Below are 21,562 nucleotides of genomic sequence, written 5' to 3'. Positions count from 1 at the left end.
CAGCTACTTACCATTATTTGATCTTTGACAAGCCAATTAAAAACATTCAGTGGGGAAAAGATTCTCTATTTAACAAATGGTGCTGGGTGAACTGGCTGGCAACCTGTAGAAGATTGAAACTGGACCCACACCTTTCACCATTAACTAAGATAGACTCTCACTGGATAAAAGATTTAAACTTAAGACATGAAACTATAAAAATACTTGAAGAAAGTGCAGGGAAAACTCTTGAAGGAATCGGCCTGGGTGAATATTTTATGAGGAGGACTCTCCAGGCAATTGAAGCAGTATCAAAAATACACTACTGGGACCTGATCAAACTAAAAAGCTTCTGCACAGCCAAGAACATGGTAAGTAAAGCAAGCAGACAGCCCTCAGAATGGGAGAAAATATTTGCAGGCTATACCTCCGATAAAGGTCTAATAACCAGAATCCATAGAGAACTCAAATTTATTAGCAAGAAAAGAACATGTGACCCCATTTCAGGGTGGACAAGGGACTTAAAGAGAAACTTCTCTAAAGAAGACTGACGCAAAATCTACAAACACATGAAAAAAAGCTCATCATCCTTAATCATCAGAGAAATGCAAATCAAAACTACTCTGAGATATCACCTAACCCCAGTAAGAGTAGCCCACATAACAAAATCCGAAAACCAGAAATGTTGGCGTGGATGTGGAAGAAAGGGCACACTTCTACACTGCTGGTGGGAATGCACACTAATACGTTCCTTCTGGAAGGATGTTTGGAGAATACTTAGAGACCTAAAAATAGACCTGCCATTCGATCTTACAATTCCTTTACTGGGTTTATACCCAGAAGACCAAAAGTCACAATATAACAAAGACATCTATACCAGAATGTTTATTGCAGCCCAATTCATAATTGCTAAGTCATGGAAGAAGCCCAAGTGCCCATCAACCCACACGAATGGACTAGCAAATTGTGGTACATGTATACCATGGAATACCATGCAGCCTTAAAGAAAGATGGAGACTTTACCTCTTTCATGCTTACATGGATGGAGCTGGAACATATTCTTCTTAGCAAAGTATCTCAGGAATGGAAGAAAAAGTATCCAATGTACTCAGCCCTACTATGAAGCTAAATTATAGCTTTCACATGAAGACTATAACCCAACTATAGCACAAGACTATGGGGAAAGGGCCAAGGAAGGGGAACAGAGGGGGTAGTTTTTGGTGCAGGGAGGGTAATGGGTGGGGCCACATCTATGGTGCATCTTAGAATGGGTACAGGCGATTGCACTAATGTACACAGCTATGATTTAACCATAAAAAAAAAATAAAATAAAAAGTACCTTAAAAAAAATTACAACAGAAAACAGCTACTGTTGAAAAGATGGTTTGTTACTCACCATTCCCAAGACACAGGGGCCTGCCACACCTCCGCAGGCCACGCGGGGAAGCCACGGGACCTCTCAGGAGGCAGAGGGGGAGAGAGCTCCTTCTGGTTTCCACAGGAAGGAGCAGGTGAGGGCAGCAGGTTTAGGGGTGGCTGGTTTGAATCTGCAGGCTCTGGGGCTGGAGGCTGCCCCAAGTTTTCTGTTCCTTGCCCCAGGGGTGATGAGAGCAGGCCCGCGTGGTCTGGAGTGGACAAGCCTGATGAGGAAGGCTTTAGCTCCAGTTGGTGGGTTCGTATTTGAAAAGCACACTTGTGGGTGGGCGTTTTATCTCTAGGAACTGGCTAACCCTAGAGCAGTGGTTCTCAACCTTCCTCATGCCGCGATGTATTTTCATTGTTACAAAGGGGTCGCAACCCACAGGTGGGAAACCGCTGCCCTAGAGGGACAGTCCCTCCACAGTCAGTAACGCCCCAGGAGTCAGCCCTGAAGATGTGATTAATACAGATGTGTCCATGTCCATGTCTTTCATTATCCTCTTTTTGGAATTCCTATTCAGTCTTTAGCCCATTTTTTTTTTTTTATTAAATCACAAACACATAGATCTCGTATACATTAATGCATTTATGGGGTACAATGTGCTGATTTCATACAGAATTAGGAACGCTTACATCACACATGGGTTAATATATACCTCATCTTGTTTACTTAATGTTGTGTTAAGACATTTACACTCTATACTAATAGATGCGACATTGCCCATTTTTTTTTTCTTTTTTTTTTATTGTTGGGGATTCATTGAGGGTACAATAAGCCAGTTACACTGATTGCAATTGTTAGGTAAAGTCCCTCTTGCAATCATGTCTTGCCCCCATAAAGTGTGACACACACTAAGGCCCCACCCCACTCCCTCCTCTCTCTTTCTGCTTCCCCCCCCCCATAACCTTAATTGTCATTAATTGTCCTCATATCAAGATTGAGTACATAGGATTCATGCTTCTCCATTCTTGTGATGCTTTACTAAGAATAATGTCTTCCACTTCCATCCAGGTTAATACGAAGGATGTAAAGTCTCCATTTTTTTTAATGGCTGAATAGTATTCCATGGTATACATATACCACAGCTTGTTAATCCATTCCTGGGTTGGTGGGCATTTAGGCTGTTTCCACATTTTGGCGATTGTAAATTGAGCTGCAATAAACAGTCTAGTACAAGTGTCCTTATGATAAAAGGATTTTTTTCCTTCTGGGTAGATGCCCAGTAATGGGATTGCAGGATCGAATGGGAGGTCTAGGTTGAGTGCTTTGAGGTTTCTCCATACTTCCTTCCAGAAAGGTTGTACTAGTTTGCAGTCCCACCAGCAGTGTAAAAGTGTTCCCTTCTCTCCACATCCACGCCAGCATCTGCAGTTTTGAGATTTTGTGATGTGGGCCATTCTCTCTGGGGTTAGATGATATCTCAGGGATGTTTTGATTTGCATTTCTCTAATATATAGAGATGATGAACATTTTTTCATGTGTTTGTTAGCCATTCGTCTGTCGTCTTTAGAGAAAGTTCTATTCATGTCTCTTGCCCATTGATATAAGGGATTGTTGGCTTTTTTCATGTGGATTAATTTGAGTTCTCTATAGATCCTGGTTATCAAGCTTTTGTCTGATTGAAAATATGCAAATATCCTTTCCCATTGTGTGGGTTGTCTCTTTGCTTTGGTTATCGTCACCTTAGCTGTACAGAAGCTTTTCAGTTTAATGAAGTCCCATTTGTTTATTTTTGTTGTTGTTGCAATTGCCATGGCAGTCTTCTTCATGAAGTCTTCCCCCAGGCCAATATCTTCCAGTGTTTTTCCTATGCTTTCTTTGAGGATTTTTATTGTTTCGTGCCTTAAATTTAAGTCCTTTATCCATCTTGAATCAATTTTTGTGAGTGGGGAAAGGTGTGGGTCCAGTTTCAGTCTTTTACACGCAGACATCCAATTCTCCCAACACCATTTATTGAATAGGGAGTCTTTCCCCCAAGGTAAGTTCTTGTTTGGTTTATCGAAGATTAGGTGGTTGTAAGATGTTAGTTTCATTTATCGAGTTGTCTGGGTTCCTGGGTTTGGTTTGTCTCAGCTGTAGTCTTCTCTTATTTGACTTGAAAGAGTCCTTTGCGGGTCTGGGTGAGGCCCTGTGCTTTGCAAATGCAGCAGAACTTGCATAGCTGACCTTCGCCAACATCCCATCAAGTCGACATGTGCACCTCAGTACAGCAGGCCGAGCTCCTTCCTTCTGGTGACCTCCTGCTTGTGCTGCCCAGCTGGTCACAGCCCCTGTGGTCAGCTCACAGAGGCCCTGCCACTTCTCCTGCTCTGCGACTTTTCCTTTCAGAGGCTTGTTATGTCTTTTGCTAAACAGGATCTTCAAGTAGTTGAATTCATGAATCTTTTCCTTCATGATTTTACTTTGTGTCTCCTTTAAATAATCCTTCTGTGTTCTAAGGTAGTGAAAATAATTCTCCTACATTCTCTCACTTCATTTTATTCCATTTTGGTAAGAACATTTAACATCAGATCCAACCTTTGAATAAATTTTTATGTTGACTGTAGGTGCGGTGTTGTACAGCAGATCTCTTGAAGGTATTCACCTTGCTTGGCTCAAGGTTTATTCCTGATGACAAGTAACCCCACCCCGTTCCCCTTCCCCCAGCTGGTGGCAGCCACCAGTCCACCCTTTGATTCTATGAATCTGACCATCTCAGGTACCTCATATAAGGAAACTCATGTAGTGTTTTTCTTTCTGTGACTGGCTTATTTCACTTAGCAAAATGTTCTCCAGGTTTATTCTTGTGACAGGATTTACTTCTTTTTAAAATCTGAGTAGTGGGCAGGTGCAGGGGTCCCAGCACTCTGGGAAGCCAAGGCATGGATTGCTTGAGCTCAGGAGTTCAAGACTAGGCTGAGCAAGAATGAGACCTCTGTCTCTACTAAAAATAGAAAATCTACGCAGGTGTTGTAGTGGTGACTACAACAAGAGAATCACTTGAGCCCAAGAGTTTGAGGTTACTGTGACTATGATGACACATAGTACTCTAGCCCGGGGGACAGACCGAGACTCTGTCTCAAAAATAAAATTAAATGAGTAAAATCTGAATAGTGTTCTGTTGTAGGTACTTGTGACATTTTCTTCATCCACTCACCTGTCCTTGGCGTTTGGGGCATTGCCACATCTTGGCTGCAGTGACCGCGGGAGCACTAAGACTTCCTTCAGATTCTGACTTCAGTTCTTTCGGGGATCCACCCAGGAGTGGGACTGTCAGATCACATGGCATTTCCGTGCTTCACTTTGAGGAACCCCCTACTGTTTCCAAAGCAGCTGCACCATTTTTAATTCCACCCACAGCACATGGGCTCCACTTTCTCCACATCCTTGGCAACACTTGTCCCCTTTTTTTGTTTGTTCGTCCTCCATGACAGCCATCCTGCCGGGTGCGAGGTGGCATCTCACTGTGCCGTGGCTGCATGTCCCTGATGACCGGTGATGCTGAGCATCTCCTGCTGGCCACGTGCATGTCGGCTGTGGCCCATCTGCTCTCTAATCCTTGAGGTTTTGCTTTTCACACACAGGTCTGTATTCCACCAGGCGTGTGTCTGGGGTGTGGGGCAAAGTGGGGGCAGTTCACTTTTTTCCACATGGATGTATAATTGTCACAACGGTCCCAGCAGTAATTGTCCTTTCTCCGCTGTGTCGCATCTCTGACCCCAGTGTCTTCTGGGTGTGTCCTTCCTGCTGTCTGTCCCTTCCCACTAGTCTAGTTGTCTGTCTCTACCCCCACGGTTTGAATTCTGACACCTTTTTTTTTTTTTAAGGCGGTGAGAAACAGTTTGGACATTATTCCAAGTGCAAATTCTAAGTGGAGCATTTTAGGCAGCAGAGGTACATTACCTCATTACATTCCCTGATTCACTTCTCCCCGTCTCAATTTGTCATTGTCCCAAATTCAGCCTATTTTATTCTTTTGCCCCTTCTTATCTCTTAGCTACTTATAATATAGAATCACTTGGTGCCTTTAGCATCTTAAAAGATCAGTCTGATTATCCTATGGGGGAAAAAACTGGATGGAGTAAGAGTGAAAACAGAAATATCTTAGGGAGTCATTGTGTTACCGGAATTTCTTCTTCGGTAGGTCCTTGTTCTTGGCGAATGGAAAACTGAATCCCTGGAGCACAGATCAGTGGTAAGACAGGATTTATTTTACAGAAAAGAATATAGACAAAAAGCAGCATAACTCCTGGCAGAGGGAAAAACCTAAGTAGGAAAAAAATCTCTGACTTTCTATTTTTTTTTATTATTTTTTTATTTTTTTATTAAATCATAGCTGCGTACATTAATATGATCGTGGGACACCATACACTTGGTTCATAGACCGTTTGACACATTTTCATCACACTAGTTAACATAGCTTTCGTGGCATTTTCTTAGTTATTTTGCTAAGACCTTTACATTCCACTTTTACTAGGATTCACATATACCCTTGTAAGATGCACCGCAGGTGTAATCCCATTAATCCCCCTCCTTGCCCCTCCCTCCCCTCCCTTTCCCCCTTCTCCCTATTCTTAGGTTGTAACTGGGTTATAGCTTTCATGTGAAGGTCCTACATTAGTTTCATAATAAGGGTGAGTACATTGGGTACTTTTTCTTCCATTCTTGAGACACTTTACTAAGAAGAATATGTTCCAGCTCCATCCATGTAAACATGAAAGAGGTAAAGTCTCCATCTTTTTTAAGGCTGTATAATATTCCATGGTGTACACATACCACAATTTATTAATCCATTCATGGATCGATGGGCACTTGGGCTTTTTCCATGACTTAGCAATTATGAATAGGGCTGCAATAAATATTCTAATACAAATATCTTTGTTATGATGTGATTTTTGGTCTTCTGGGTATATGTCCAGTAGAGGGATTACAGGATTGAATGGCAGATCTATTTTTAGATCTCTAAGTGTTCTCCATATCTCTTTCCAAAAGGAATGTATTAATTTGCATTCCCACCAGCAGTGCAAAAGTGTTCCCTTTTCTCCACATCCACGCCAACATCTCTGGTGTTGGGATTTTGTGATGTAGGCTTAGTCTCACTGGAGTTAGATGATATCTCAAAGTAGTTTTGATTTGCATTTCTCTGATGATTAAAGATGATGAGCATTTTTTCATATGTCTGAAGGCCATGCGCCTGTCTTCTTCAGAGAAGTTTCTCTTCAAGTCCTTTGCCCAGCCTGCGATGGGATCACTTGTTCTTTTCTTGCTAATGCGTTTGAGTTCTCTGTGGATTCTGGTTATTCAGGTTTGTCGGAGACATAACCTGCAAATAACTTTTCCCATTCTGAGGTCTGTTTGCTTGCTTTACTTACTGTGTTCTTGGCTGTGCAGAAGCTTTTTAGTTTGATCAAGTCCCAATAGTGTATTTTTGAAGCAGCTTCAATTGCCCGGGGGGTCCTTCTCATGAAAAACTCGCCCAACCCAATTTCTTCAAGGGTTTTCCCTACACTCTCTTCTAGTATTTTTATAGTTTCATGTCTTAGGTTTAAATCTTTAATCCAGTGAGAGTCTATCTTGGTTAATGGTGAGAGGTGTGGGTCCAGTTTCAGTCTTCTACAGGTTGTTAGCCAGTTCACCCAGCACCATTTATTAAATAGGGAATCTTTTCCCCATTGAATGTTTTTAATTGGCTTGTCAAACATTAAACAATGGTAATTAGCTGGATTCATCTCTTGGTTCTCTATTCTGTTCCAGACGTCGACTTCTCTGTTTTTGTGCCAGTACCATGCTGTTTTGATCACTATCGATTTGTAGTGTAGTCTGAGGTCTGGTAGCGTGATTCCTCCTGCTTTGTTTTTATTTTTGAGTAATGTCTTGGCTATTCGAGGTTTTTTCTGATTCCATATAAAATGAAGTATTGTTTTTTCAAGATCTTTAAAGTATGACAGTGGAGCTTTAATGGGGATTGCGTTGAAATTATATATTGCTTTGGGTAGTATGAACATTTTACCAATGTTGATTCTTCCCAACCATGAGCATGGTATGTTTTTCCATTTGTTAACATTCTCAGCTATCTCTTTTCTTAGAGTTTCATAGTTCTCTTTATATAGATCTTTCACATCCTTTGTTAGAAAACTCCCAAGTATTTCATCTTCTTTGGCACTACTGTGAATGGGATAGAGTCCTTAATTGTTTTTTCAACTTGACTATTGTTGGTATATATAAAGGCTACCGAATTATGAATGTTGATTTTGTAACCTGAGACGCTGCTGTATTCCTTGATCACTTCTAAGAGTTTTGTAGTAGAGTCCCTAGTATTTTCCAGATATACAATCATATCATCTGCGAAGAGCGAAAGTTTGACCTCTTCTGACCCTATGTGGATACCCTTGATCGCCTTTTCATCCCTAATTGCGGTGGCTAAAACTTCCATTACAATGTTAAAGAGCAATGGAGACAATGGGCAGCCTTGTCTGGTTCCATATCTGAGTGGAAATGATTCCAATTTAACTCCATTCAATATGATATTGGCTGTGGGTTTGCTGTAGATGGCCTCTATCAGTTTAAGAAATGTCCCTTCTATACCAATTTTCTTAAGTGTTTTGATCATGAAGGGATGTTGGATGTTATCAAAAGCTTTTTCTGCATCGATTGAGAGAATCATATGGTCTTTGTTTTTTTTTTGTTTTTTTTTTTTTGTAGAGACAGAGTCTCACTTTATGGCCCTCGGTAGAGTGCTTTGGCCTCACACAGCTCACAGCAACCTCCAACTCCTGGGCTTAAGCGATTCTCTTGCCTCAGCCTCCCGAGTAGCTGGGACTACAGGTGCCCGCCACAATGCCCGGCTATTTTTTTGGTTGCAGTTTGGCTGGGGCCGAGTTCGAACCTGCCACCCTCGGTATATGGGGCCGGTGCCCCACCGACTGAGCCACAGGCGCCACCTGGTCTTTGTTTTTTAATTTGTTTATGTGCTGAATTACATTAATGGATTTACGTATATTGAACCAGCCTTGAGACCCTGGGATAAAACCGACTTGGTCATGATGTATGATTTGTTTGATATGTTGCTGGATTCTGTTTGTTAGAATCTTGTTGATTATTTTTGCCTCTATATTCATTAGTGATATTGGTCTATAATTTTATTTTCTTGTTGGGTCTTTTCCTGGTTTGGGGATCAGGGTGATGTTTGCTTCATAGAACGTGTTGGGTAGTCTTCCTTCTTTTTCTACCTTTTGGAACAGGTTGAGTAATATAGGTACTAATTCCTCTTTAAAGGTTTGGTAGAATTCTGACGTAAAACCATCTGGTCCCGGGCTTTTCTTTTTGGGGAGATTTTGTATGGTTGATATTATTTCCGAACTTGATATGGGCCTGTTCAACATTTCCACTTGATTTTGGTTAAGTCTTGGAAGGTGACATGCTTCCAAGTAACGGTCAATTTCCTTCAGATTTTCGTATTTCTGAGAATAAAGTTTCTTGTAATATTCATTAAGGATTTTTTGGATTTCTGAGGAGTCTGTTGTTATTTCCTCTTTGTTATTTCTGACTCATGAGATTAGAGAGTTTACCCTTTTTTTCCTGATTAGGTTGGCCAAAGGTTTATCTATTTTGTTGACCTTTTCAAAAAACCAGCTTTTTGATTTATTGATCTGTTGTATTATTCTTTTGTTTTCAATTTCATTTAGTTCTGCTCTGATTTTGGTTATTTCTTTTCTTCTACTGGATTTGAGGTTGGAGTGTTCTTCCATTTCCAGTCTCTTGAGATGTCCCATTAAGTTGCTTACTTCCTCTCTTTCCGTTCTCCTGAAAAAGGCTTGCAGTGCTATAAATTTCCCTCTTAGTACTGCCTTTGCCGTGTCCCAGAGGTTCTGATAGTTTGTGTCTTCATTGTTGTTTTGTTCCAGAAATTTGGCAATTTCCTTCTTGATCTCATCTCTGACCCAGCTATCATTCAGCATAAGGTTATTTAACTTCCATGTCTTTGTATGAATATGCAGATTCCTGTTGTTACTCATCTCAAGTTTTATTCCATGATGGTCCGAGAAGATGCATGGAACAATTTCTATTCCTTTAAATTTACTGAGGTTAGACTTGTGACCTAAGATGTGATCGATTTTGGAGTAAGTTCCGTGGGCTGATGAGAAGTATGTGTATTCAGTTTTGTTGGGATGAAATGTTCTGTAGATGTTTGCTAAATCTAAATGCTGGATGGCTAGATTTAAATCTAGAATTTCTTTACTCAGCTTTTTGTTGGAGGATCGATCCATCACTGCCAAAGGAGTGTTAAAATCTCCAACTATTATAGAGTTGGAGGAAATCAAGTTGCTCATGTCTGTTAGAGTTTATCTTATAAATTGAGGTGCATTCTGGTTGGGTGCATAGATGTTAATAATTGAAATCTCATCATATTGAGTCTTACCCTTAACAAATATGAAGTGACCATTCTTGTCCTTCCTTACTTTTGTTGGTTTAAAGCCTATTGTATCTGCAAATAAAATTGCAACACCTGCTTTTTTCTGGTTACCATTTGCCTGAAATATGGATGACCATCCTTTCACTCTGAGTCTGTATTTGCCTTTTAAGTTAAGATGTGACTCTTGTATGCAACAAATGTCTGGCCTGAGTTTTTGTATCCAGTCAGCTAACCTATGTCTCTTTAGAGGGCAGTTTAAGCCATTCACATTAACGGAGAGTATTGATAAGTTTGGTGAAATTTTGGGTATTGAGTTTTTCGAAAGTCCAGTGGGCATTTTTAATCCTTTTGCCATTGTGGAAGTTGGAGTTTGATCAGAAGTTTCTGAGTGAGTTTACTTTTGTAGTAGAGGATTGGGTTGGTTATTATGGAGGATAGGTCTGAGAATATCCTGAAGAGCTGGTTTGGTTATGGCAAATTTGGTTATGGCAAATTTGGCAAGGTCTGAGAATATCCTGAAGAGCTGGTTTGGTTATGGCAAATTTGGTTATGGCAAATTTCTTTAGCATATGCATGTCATTAAGTATTTAGAAATTAAAGTAAATACTTAATGACATGCATATGCTAAAGAAATTTGCCAGGACAAAGGACAAGAATGGTCACTTCATATTTGTTAAGGGTAAGACTCAATATGATGAGATTTCAATTATTAACATCTATGCACCCATTAATTTCTAAATACTTTAATGACATGCATATGGCTAAAGAAATTTGCCATATCCTGAAGAGCTGGTTTGGTTATGGCAAATTTGGTTATGGCAAATTTAATTTCTAAATACTTTAATGACATGCATATGCTAAAGAAATTTGCCATAACCAAATTTGCCATAACCAAACCAGCTCTTCAGGATATTCTCAGACCTTGCCAAATTTGCCATAACCAAATTTGCCATAACCAAACCAGCTCTTAAGGATATTCTCAGACCTATCCTCCATAATAACCAACCCAATCCTCTACTACAAAAGTAAACTCACTCAGAAACTTCTGATCAAACTCCAATTTCCACAATGGCAAAAGGATTAAAAATGCCCACTGGATTTTCGAAAAACTCAATACCCAAAATTTCACCAAACTTATCAATACTCTCCATTAATGTGAATGGCTTAAACTGCCCTCTAAAGAGACATAGGTTAGCTGACTGGATACAAAAACTCAGGCCAGACATTGTGCAAAAAAAGATGGAGACTTTACCTCTTTCATGTTTACATGGATGGAGCTGGAACATATTCTTCTTAGTAAAGTGTCTCAAGAATGGAAGAAAAAGTACCCAATGTACTCACCCTTATTATGAAACTAATCTAGGACCTTCACAGGAAAGCTATAACCCAGTTACAACCTAAGAATAGGGGGAAGGGGGAAAGGGAGGGGAGGGAGGGGGGAGGTAGGTGGAGGGAGGGGGATTAATGGGATTACACCTGTGGTGCATCTTACAAGGGTATATGTGAATCCTAGTAAAAGTGGAATGTAAAGGTCTTAGCAAAATAACTAAGAAAATGCTACGAAAGCTATGTTAACTAGTGTGATAAAAATGTGTCAAACGATCTATGAACCAAGTGTATGGTGCCCCATAATCATACTAATGTACACAGCTATGATTTAATAAAAATAAAAAATAAATAAAGTATTTAATTTCTCCATCATAAATGAAACTCAGTTTAGCTGGGTACAAGATCCGGGGTTGAAAGTTATTTTGCTTGAGGAGATTAAACGTTGATGACCACCCTCTTCTGGCTTGAAAAGTTTCAGCAGAGAGATCTGCAGTCATTCTAATGTTCTTCCCTTTGAAGGTAATAGTTTTCTTTCGGCTGGCCACTTTGAGAATTTTCTCCTTCATATTAACTTTAGTGAAGTTAATTATGATATGCCTGGGGGATGTCTTATTGGGGTTGAGTCGTGCTGGGGTTCTGAAGCTATCTGCTATCTGAATTTCAGGTTCTCTAGGCATGTCTGGAAAATTCTCTTTCATAATTTCATGCAGAAGGGCCTCTGCGCCCAGTGAGGCCACTACATCTGTTTCAGGAGTTCCTATGAGTCGGATATTTGCCTCTTATCCCAGAGCTCTCTGAGAGAGTGATCCATTTTTGCTCTCCATTTCTCTTCCTCTTTGAGAGTTTGGGAGCGTTCAAAGGCTTTATCTTTGATGTGGGAGATCCTTTCTTCTGCTTGGTCCATTCTGTTGCTAAGGGATTCTACTGTATTTTTCATATCTTTGAGGGCTGCAAATTCTTGCTTCAGAGTGTCTAAGTCTTTGGTGGTTTTGTCTTTAAATTCGTTACATTCTTGAGACAGCTTTTGAATTTCTCCACGAATTCCTAGTTCCATTTTGTTAATCTTGTTTGCCATCCAAATTCTGAATTCGATTTCTGACATCTCAGCCAGTTGTTTGTGAATGGGATCTTCAATTACATCTGCCGTATCTTTCCTTGGGGGGGTTGATCTATTCTGATTATTCATGTTACCAGAGTTTTTCCGCTGATTCCGCCCCATGATTGTTTTACTCCCTTTGATTTCTCCCCTGGTGTTTTGTCGAGGACCCGTACAGTGCTGCGACCTGAGAAACTGGGGCCCTGTTTGGTGTAGAGGGGCTAAGTGATTCTGTCTTGTTTTCAGCTGGTTTCTATTTGACCTTAGTGAAACAGTTACTCTGGGTTGAAGTCGAATTCTGACACCTTTTAACAGATCTTCACAGTTGGCAAAGCCCTTTGCCAATTCCACTTACATTTTAGACTCAGTTTTTCAAGTCTTGAGCTACCAAAAAAATGCCTAAAAATCTGTTGGGACTTTGCCATTGTGCTGATTCTGTGTGTAATAATATGGGGGAACAATATCTTTCAGAATATTTCCTCTTCCAGTCCATGAACAGATTTTCAGTTATTTAATATCTCCCCATAAACTTCTATTATTTCTCCATAGAGACCACTTCTTTTCTTTTTCTAACTTCTTACGTTTAATGCCTACCATTAATTTTCAATACTTTTTCCTTAATAAACATAACAAGACCGTCAGTTCTCTCTCAGCGTTTCTTTAGCTCTGTATACAAATTACTTCTTTCTTTAGCCATGACCACTCTGCTTTGAGTCCATCCTTTCACTTTTTAGGTTGTTTTTATTTCTACAAGTTGTAGTGGCCGCTCTCTCACATCTGCTGGTGGATCACTTTTTATAGGCTCTTGCTCCTCACTTACAGTATCAATCCTGTCCACTGTTTCACACTCTGTGACTGATGCTCTGATTCCTTCCCAGGTTTGTTTTGCTGGTTCTCGGTCATTGAGTCTTATTTTCCAGTGTGTTTGTAAATTTTTTACATACTTCTTGGCATTCCATTCATTTGCAGGTAGATTTCTCCAGAGTGTTCTTTTACGTCTGCCTAGGACTCAGCCGGCCTGGGACAGCCTTGAATTTCAGCTTGAGGGTTCTCAGAGTACCCAAGTATTGTGAATTTAACAACAAACCCACCTCAGAACTGGAACGCGGTTCGGGTTCTCAGAGATGATTTGTTCCTAAGTTGCAGAGACATTATCTCCTGAAGGGGATGTGGAGAGTTGAGGGAGATCATTACCATCTGGGAAGAGGTGTGGAGGCCTACGGGGGAGCAGGTTTTAAGAACTAGGTGTTCTAGAAGAACTAGAAGTGTTCTGCAAACTTCTAGAATGAAGTTCACTGTAAAAAATTTCCAAACACACGGCGATTCTCTAGGGATTACAGAGGAGGGGAGGCTGAGACTGCTGGGGCTGAGCAGGCCCTGGACTTGGGCTTTTGTGAGAAGACGTCAAAGCTTGAGTTAAGCAGCCTCAGAAAATGCCCAGAAGGCAAAATCTGACTCATTTGTTCTCAGGTTATCTTTACCTCTCTGGGCTCCCAGTTTTGTTGACTTTTCGGTCTGTAGTATTTCTTCTTGCCATGATAGGTTATTAAAGCAACTATAAAAGTTGTAGGGGTTTAATCCAATATTTTGTGTTGATTTTAGTAGGAAAATAGTGAGGGTCTCTAGTGTCCATCATCTGCTGATGGAGAGAGTTTCTTTGCGCCTTTAAAAATATGAAATGACATTTTCTGGACTTAAGTTAGGAGATAGTCTTTAAAGTGAGAGCTTCTATTGTTGTGATGCTACCTTTGAGAGTGTCTGAGCCCTACCTCTCTCACCGCCCTTCCTCTGGTCTTGGGTCTGTTTCTTTCCTTTTGTAGTTTATTTCTTTTTCACTGCTGACTTCTCAAAGTGAATCCTTGCTTTCCCTGCGTCTCTCTTCCTGACACCCAGTGCCACCTGCCAGCTCTTACTTCTTGATTGGAAGAGGGAAGCCTTGCTGAGTACTCAGTGTTTTTTAGATAACATTTTCATTGTGTTCGTCTGATTTTGCTAGACAGAAAAACATTGCTCACAAAGGACAGATATTCTTGCCCACAGCCGACCTCGAATTCCTGTCACTCAATTGCCCAGAGTGTACATTATCTTTCTGGTCACCTGTGTCATGCTTTCTTTGCACTGTCATGGTATCACTAGAGAGAGAGCCCTTCGTTTAGGAAAGACAGGCTGTCAGGGCACAAAACTGTCCTCAGCAAGGGCAGTGGGTAACAGATCTAGGAGGGAAAGTGTCGGTGACAGGAAGGCCCCCAACAGAAAATGTGATATACTAACACTCGATATAAAATTACAAGAAATAGGAATATAAAACCCGACAGCATCAGGCAGTCAGGGAATCAGCTCTGCTGAATTTACTTCCCTTTTGTGCAAAATTCTCATAGCACTGCCAGAAAACTAAGCGGTCATGTTACACTGTGACTGTTCTGTTATTGACACCTGCAGGAGCAGCTCTCTGAAGGCCCTGAGAGACCACAGCTGGGGCTCTCGTGGGTAAGTGGCAGGGCGCCCACGCCCGAGACGGATTCGCTCTCCATGACTGGCCCAGAGTGTGTCTGAATAGCTTACTGAGGGACACTGGACTGTGCACTGGCTCTCAAGGGAGTAGAGAGAATAAAAATAATGAAACTGCTGAGGATGTACTAGGTGATATACTAGGACCACCAGTAAAATGCTCTTCTGATTTGTCCACGCCTTCTCTCATTAGCTGCCACGTCTGATCATCCTGTTAGTTGTTTCAAAACTGTAGTAAAAAGAAGAGCCGCGATTATGAAATTGTAATAACACACGTACATAACTGTTCAATTAGTCTCAGACAGCCCTGGGGCAGTATGGACCATGTGTGACTGACAGCGTTAGTGAGTGTTAGCGTCCGCTCTCTGTGACCTTGTGACATGGACTGTGCACCATGTCAGTCAATATTAACAGTGTCACTATTAATATTTTTATTGAAGCCAAATATAAATAGGTGTGCGTGTTCACACAGGAATTTGCAAATTACATGCCACAAAGCTCTTTAATAAATTATCAACCCTTCCTTCCCCCATGGACACGTTCATCATCCCCAAGGAAGAACTGGGACACACATGGCCTCTGCCATCTCAGGTCAGCCAGGATTTTATCTGTTCAAGGTTATAACAAACTTACAAAGTCATTCCCTTTAAAGGCAAATTTATATTCCTTCCTCTAGGAGCCAGACTCATAGATACTTAACAAAGCTGCAATTTACATTGTTTTAATAAAATCTAATTTTAGGGGCAATACTAGAGTGTTAGCATATGATCTTAAAGTCACGCTCAATTGCTAAAGGACTCAAACTGTTGTTTAAGAATCATTCTTCCACCTCCTTTGCTGAAAAGTTTCATCTGTGGGATGAAATGTTTTACACCCTCCAACATTAGCCGCTAGCAAAAAGATGGGGCATTTTTCTTTGTTTTTCTTTAAAATATTTAGCTGAAACTTGCCCAGACCCTTAATGTGAGATAAAACCTAAGCTTTTCCAATACGGTTATCTTTATGTCTTTGCATGATATAACTTTGAATTTATCAAGTGGGAAGGAGGCCCAGCGGTCTCTGCAGGAAGTCCCCCTGCAGCTGTCACGTACAAGCACAATGCATATGACAATGACACAGTAAACTTTGGAAAAAATAAGCTCTTTCAAATGGGAAGGTTTGTTATCAAGGGAAATAGAGGACAATTTCCTGAGAAATGTTTGACGGGCAGGTAGGTTTAATGTACAGGGTGTCCTAAAGGTTGCCACTGAAGTCACCATAGGTAGGGAACATGGGAAATTGTAGCTAAATGTTCCTTTACTTACAAAATATTCAGTACAAAATTTAACAAAACATTGACAACTCTTCTCTATGTGTGGCCATTTTCCCCATGTCTGGTAATCTTGGGGGCAGCCTGGAGTATGTGTGCACAGATTCCAGGGTGTTTGGGAAGTAATACGTGCTCGGCTTTCAGCAAACGCGTGTCGTTCGTGGCATAGATGTGTTTCAGTAATCTTGCCATTCTTAGTTCTGTTCAGCGGAGGAGGCAGAGGTGGTGCTGGGAGAGGAGGGACGGCTGTGGGCCACAGTGAGGCGCTTTCTGTAATAAGCTGAATCACAACAAGTGCCGCTCACAGCTGTCCAGTCCATCCTCTCATTGGCCTTCGGTGTCTGTGGTCAGCACAGGATCAGAGCTCAAGTCTGCTTCTAGGCCCAGAGGTAGATATCTTTTTTTTTTAACTTTTTATTTTGAGATCATTGTAGATTCACACGTAGTTCTTTTTTTTTTTGTAGAGACAGAGTCTCACTTTACCGCCCTCAGTAGAGTGCCGTGGCATCACATGGCTCACAGCAACCTCCAGCTCTTGAGCTTACGCAATTCTCTTGCCTCAGCCTCCCAAGCAGCTGGGACAACACCTGGCTATTTTTTTGTTGCAGTTTGGCTGGGGCTGGGTTTGAACCCACTACCCTCGGTATATGGGGCCGGCGCCCTACTCACTGAGCTACAGACACCGCCCCACATGCAGTTCTAAGAAACACGCGGAGAACCTCACACACTCTCCTCCCACTTTCCATCAGTCACAAAACTGGAATATCACGTCACGGCCAGGATACCGGCGGTGTTATCCACGCTGGCCGGCTTTGCAGACATTCCTTTGCATGTGTGCTCACCTGGTTCTGATTACCTTCAACACACACATAGATTTTTGTAACCACAGTCATAATCCAGATCACTAGCAGTTCCATGGCAAGGACCCCTCATGCTCCCCATCATAGTCAAAAGGCTACCTCCCCCATAGGCTCTCCCACCCCAACCTCTAGCAACCACAAACATGTTCTCCATCTCCATAATTATGTCCCTTGATGAATGCCGTACACATGGAATTACATGGTCTATGACCCTTTGAGATTGGCTTTTTTCTGCTCACCATAATTCCCTTGAATATCTTTTGAAACCTACAAAATAAAATCTTTCAATCTGGTTTTTTTTTCGGTGGGGGGTGTGTTTTATGCAGGGTTTGTTTTTTGGGTTTTTGCTGCTTTTTTTTTTTTTTTTTGAGACAGAATCTCTCATAGTCACCCAGGCTGTAGGGCAGTGGTGTGATCATTGCTCGCTCACTGCAGCCTCAAACTCCTCGGGTCAAGCGATCCTCCTGCCTCAGCCTCTGGAGCTACATGTTCCCATGCCCAGCTAAGTTGTTTTTTGTTTTGTTTTGTTTTGTTTTGTTTTGTTTTTGTAGAGACAGGTTTCTGCTATGCTGAGCAGGCTGGTCTTAAACATCTGGCCTCCAGCAGTCTTCCCACCTCAACCTCCCAAAGTGCTGAAATTGTGTGTGCTGAGCCACTGTGCCTGGCCTAATCTGGTTTTTTAATCTGGGTAGAGGACAGTTTAAGATATATCTGTTTCATAGTCAAGATCCAAACTTTGTTACTAATACTACAGAAAAACTTGTCATTCCTATTGGTGATGGTTCGGAGATTTGATAGTGTCCAAAAAAGCACATGAGGAAATTACATGTATTCAAATAGTATTTATTATGGTGATTTTACTTGATTTTTTTTTTATTTTTTTATTAAATCATAGCTGTGTATATTAATGCGATCATGGGGCACCTTACACTGGTTTTATAGACCGTTTAACACATTTTCATCACACTGGTTAACATAGCCTTCCTGGCATTTTCTTAGTTATTGTGTTAACACGTTTACATTCTACATTTACCAAGTTTCACATATACCCTTGTAAGATGCACCACAGGTGTTTATTTGATTTTTTTTTAAATCAGTTAATAAAACATTAACTTCCTAGCATTGTGGGATAGTGGGGTTTTTCCATGTTATAAATGGTAAAAACATATTACAAAAACTCCATTGATATTATCTATCAATGTCAAAATAATATTGGAACAATTGTGGAGGATATTATAACCTAAGGAGAAATTTTATATATCACAGTGCAAAGTTTAAAATATTTTTTATTAGACTGTCATTATTATATCTCTAGTGAGAAGCTGTGGAAATTAAAATCCAATGCTCAAATTTTTCTTTGCCCGAAGAACTGGTGACAACAAAAAGATGTTCTCCTTTATCTTTTGAAACAGCCTCTATGAGTATTTCCACCTCCCTGGTGGGGACTGATTGCTCCCTTCAGTCTGGATGTTAAAATGGCCTTGCTTATTTCTCAAACCTCACTTAGACCTTTCAGATCATGTATCACGCCTTCCTAACAACCCTGTTTCTCACCATTTTCTGGTATGTTCTTTGCAGAATGTGAGCCAATAGAAGCAATAGCCAAGTTTGACTATGTCGGGCGGTCAGCCAGAGAACTGTCCTTCAAGAAGGGCGCCTCCCTGCTGCTGTATCACCGCGCGTCCGAGGACTGGTGGGAAGGGAGGCACAACGGCATTGACGGGCTGGTGCCCCACCAGTACATCGTGGTGCAGGACATGTGAGTGGCTCAGCTCAGACTGCCTGTGGGCTCCCAGGGAGGGCTCCCGCCACCGTTCCCAGCCCTTGTGGGTCTAGTGAGAGAGGAGGAGGAGGCATTCCAGAGACGAAACTTCTGAGCTGGGTGCAGATCTTCACCTGGAGGGTGGCTTTTTGCCTCCTTCAGGACCAGGAGGCTTGGAGCAAGCCTTAGTAGGAGGCGACTTTTGAAGCTTTGATTCTTAGAAAAGTAATCTGTGCAGAGAATGGCTGGAAGAGCTGACGTGATCCTGGTGATCCAAACACACCAAGAGAGAGGATACTGACCCAGAGTCGAAGGGGGATCGCTTCCAGGCTTTTTCTTTTTTTTAATTTTGCTGGGAGAAAACTCAAATTTTAAAAATATGTAAAGTCATGGGAAGATGGTCATAATATATTAAGTGAAAGAAATATACAAAATAATGTCCATTTTCTGAGTATGGCATTCATGCTGCATTACCAATTTAAAAGTAGCATTTCAAGGAAAAGAGAAACACACTACACAAAACATCTAGTGACTGATTCAACTTAATTTTAGGAACGTTCAAATGTGCATCTCCTAATCCAAGAAATGTTATAGGCGTGTATATCTATACATGCACTCATCTACCAATTAAAGTATCTAAATATATGTAAAATATCTTTATATAAAACGAATTTATGTAAATATAAATATAGGTGTGCACCACGTAATTACATTTCAGGCAGTGACAGGACACACTCAGAGTGGCCCCTCAGGCCCTGACACGTGTCTTCACTGTGCCTGGTCTATGAGCAAACACATAACTAGTGTGTTACAGTAGCCAATGGGGCTCCACGTACAGACACGCCTCGCAGGCGGGTAGCCAGAAGCCGTGGGCTGTCTGTCCAGCCCGTGTGTGCTGGGCCATAGGATCCAGGCTGGTGAGCACAGTCTGTGATGTTCATTAGGCAACACGTTTCTTTAAGCATCGCACGAGTATCGTGTACACACTCCACGTGTTACACACTCAGAGGTGTATATCCCAGGCACAGGAACAAAGGTGCAAGAGCATACTTCCTAACATTTTAACAGTAGTTGCCTATGAATGTTATGCAATGGGTGATTACTATTTCTTTCTTATATAATTATATATGTTTATAAATATATATCATTTTCATATATAATTTTATAGATATAATTTTTATATAATTGTAATAGGATATAATTTATATATTTATAAATACTTTATAATATATAATTATATAACATATTTTATATATGTAATTATATATAATATACATTATCCTCTTTTTTATATAACTGAAAATTCCAATATACCTGCAATAAAATTATATTGTTTTTTATAAGAAAAGAAAAAAATCATATTAATAAAAGAAAGACTTCCACACGTACATGCTATCACTTATTTTTTTGTCTCTACTTGCCCAGCTAAAGACCCTCACTCTTGACTCTTCCTGTCTCAGGGATGATACATTCTCAGACACTCTGAGCCAGAAAGCTGACAGTGAGACCAGCAGTGGGCCAGTCACTGAGGACAAGTCCTCATCCAAGGACATGAGCTCCCCGACAGACCGTCATTCTGATGGGTATTTAGCCAGGTAAGTGGGGTCTGGTAATCAGGCTTCTAAACCTCCACTTCTGGCTGGACATTGTGGGTTGTGCCTGTAATCCAGCACTCCGGGAGGCTAAGGCAGATAGATTGTCTGAGCTCAGGAATTCAAGACCAGCCTAAGCAAGAACAAGACCTACATCTCTAAAAAATAGCCAGGCATTGTGGCAGGCACCTATAGACCCAGCTACTCAGGAGGCTGAGGCAGGAGGATCACCTGTGCCCAAGAGTTTGAGGTTGCTGTGAGCTGTGATGCCACGCACTCAATGTCAGGGCACAGAGTGAGACTCTGTCTCAAAAACAAAAAAAAGTATTAGCTGGATTTGGTGGTGTGCACCTGTAGTACCAACCATTTGGGAGACCAAGGCTGGGGATCACTTGAGCCCAGGAGTTCAAGGCCATCATGAGGTATGACGACAGCACTGCACTCCAACCTGGGCAACAGAATGAGACTCTGTCTGTAAGGAAAAAGTAAAAGTAAATAAATAATAAGCCTCCCCTTCAGAAGCCATGAGGACCACCATCCCTCAGCCTGGTGTGGTACGAACTGCCCAGCGTGACCTGCTGTTTTCTCTCTCTCTTTCCATGGATGTCCAGACAAAGAAAAAGAGGAGAACCGCCCCCTCCAGTGCGGCGTCCTGGCAGGACCAGTGACAGCCACTGCCCTCTTCACCCCCCTCACGCCCTTTCCAACTCCTCAGTTGACCTGGGGCCCCCGAGCCTGGCCAGTCACCCACGGGGCCTGCTCCAGAACCGTGGCCTCAACAGCGACAGTCCTGAGAGGAGGCGCCGGCCCGGCCACGGCAGCCTGACCAACATCAGCCGGCATGACTCGCTCAAGAAGATGGACAGCCCTCCCATTAGGAGGTCCACATCGTCAGGGCAGTACACAGGCTTCAGCGACCACAAGCCACTGGATCCAGAGACAATTGCTCAGGTGCGAAGCTTTAACTGAGTGTTGGGTTTTCAGCCCCTGGGCATGGCAGAGAGGGGGTGAAGCATTTTCTTTGTGTAGCTCTGTTTTTGTATAGGAAATAATGGTGGTTTGTATAAGAAAATGGAAAGGAAATCAGCCCATTCTTTCATTTAAGTCCTGGCTGTGAGTCTCTTTGGGAGAACCATTTGTTGCTAAAAGGGCTCAGGCAAACCAGACTCATCCTGATGTAAGCAGAGACCTGGCAGAGACACACAGCCAGCACAGCCAAACCCCTCATCCCTGAGCAGCTAGGGAAAGTCTGAAAAAGAAGAATAATGAGGAAAGGCTAGCACTCCCAGATCCCAAATGCATCCCAAGCCAGTGA

At 41.6% G+C, this 21,562-nt stretch overlaps 1 protein-coding gene across 2 annotated transcripts in view; it reads left to right on the top strand.

Moving 5' to 3' along the window:
• SRGAP1 (SLIT-ROBO Rho GTPase activating protein 1) overlaps positions 1 to 21,562 on the top strand; it is a 318,865-nt gene that overhangs the window by 289,162 nt on the left and 8,141 nt on the right. For both annotated transcript variants that reach the window (XM_053555895.1, XM_053555894.1), the window contains exons 19-21: positions 18,472 to 18,652; positions 20,116 to 20,250; positions 20,859 to 21,198. In XM_053555895.1, the coding sequence (XP_053411870.1) occupies positions 18,472 to 18,652; positions 20,116 to 20,250; positions 20,859 to 21,198 (656 nt within the window). The remainder of the gene's footprint in view (positions 1 to 18,471; positions 18,653 to 20,115; positions 20,251 to 20,858; positions 21,199 to 21,562) is intronic.

The sequence above is a fragment of the Nycticebus coucang genome, chromosome 12, assembly GCF_027406575.1.
Source record: "Nycticebus coucang isolate mNycCou1 chromosome 12, mNycCou1.pri, whole genome shotgun sequence".
Classification (NCBI taxonomy): Eukaryota; Metazoa; Chordata; class Mammalia; order Primates; family Lorisidae; genus Nycticebus; species Nycticebus coucang.
The sequence above is the reverse complement of the archived record's forward strand: the minus strand, read 5'-3'. Positions and strand labels throughout refer to the sequence as shown.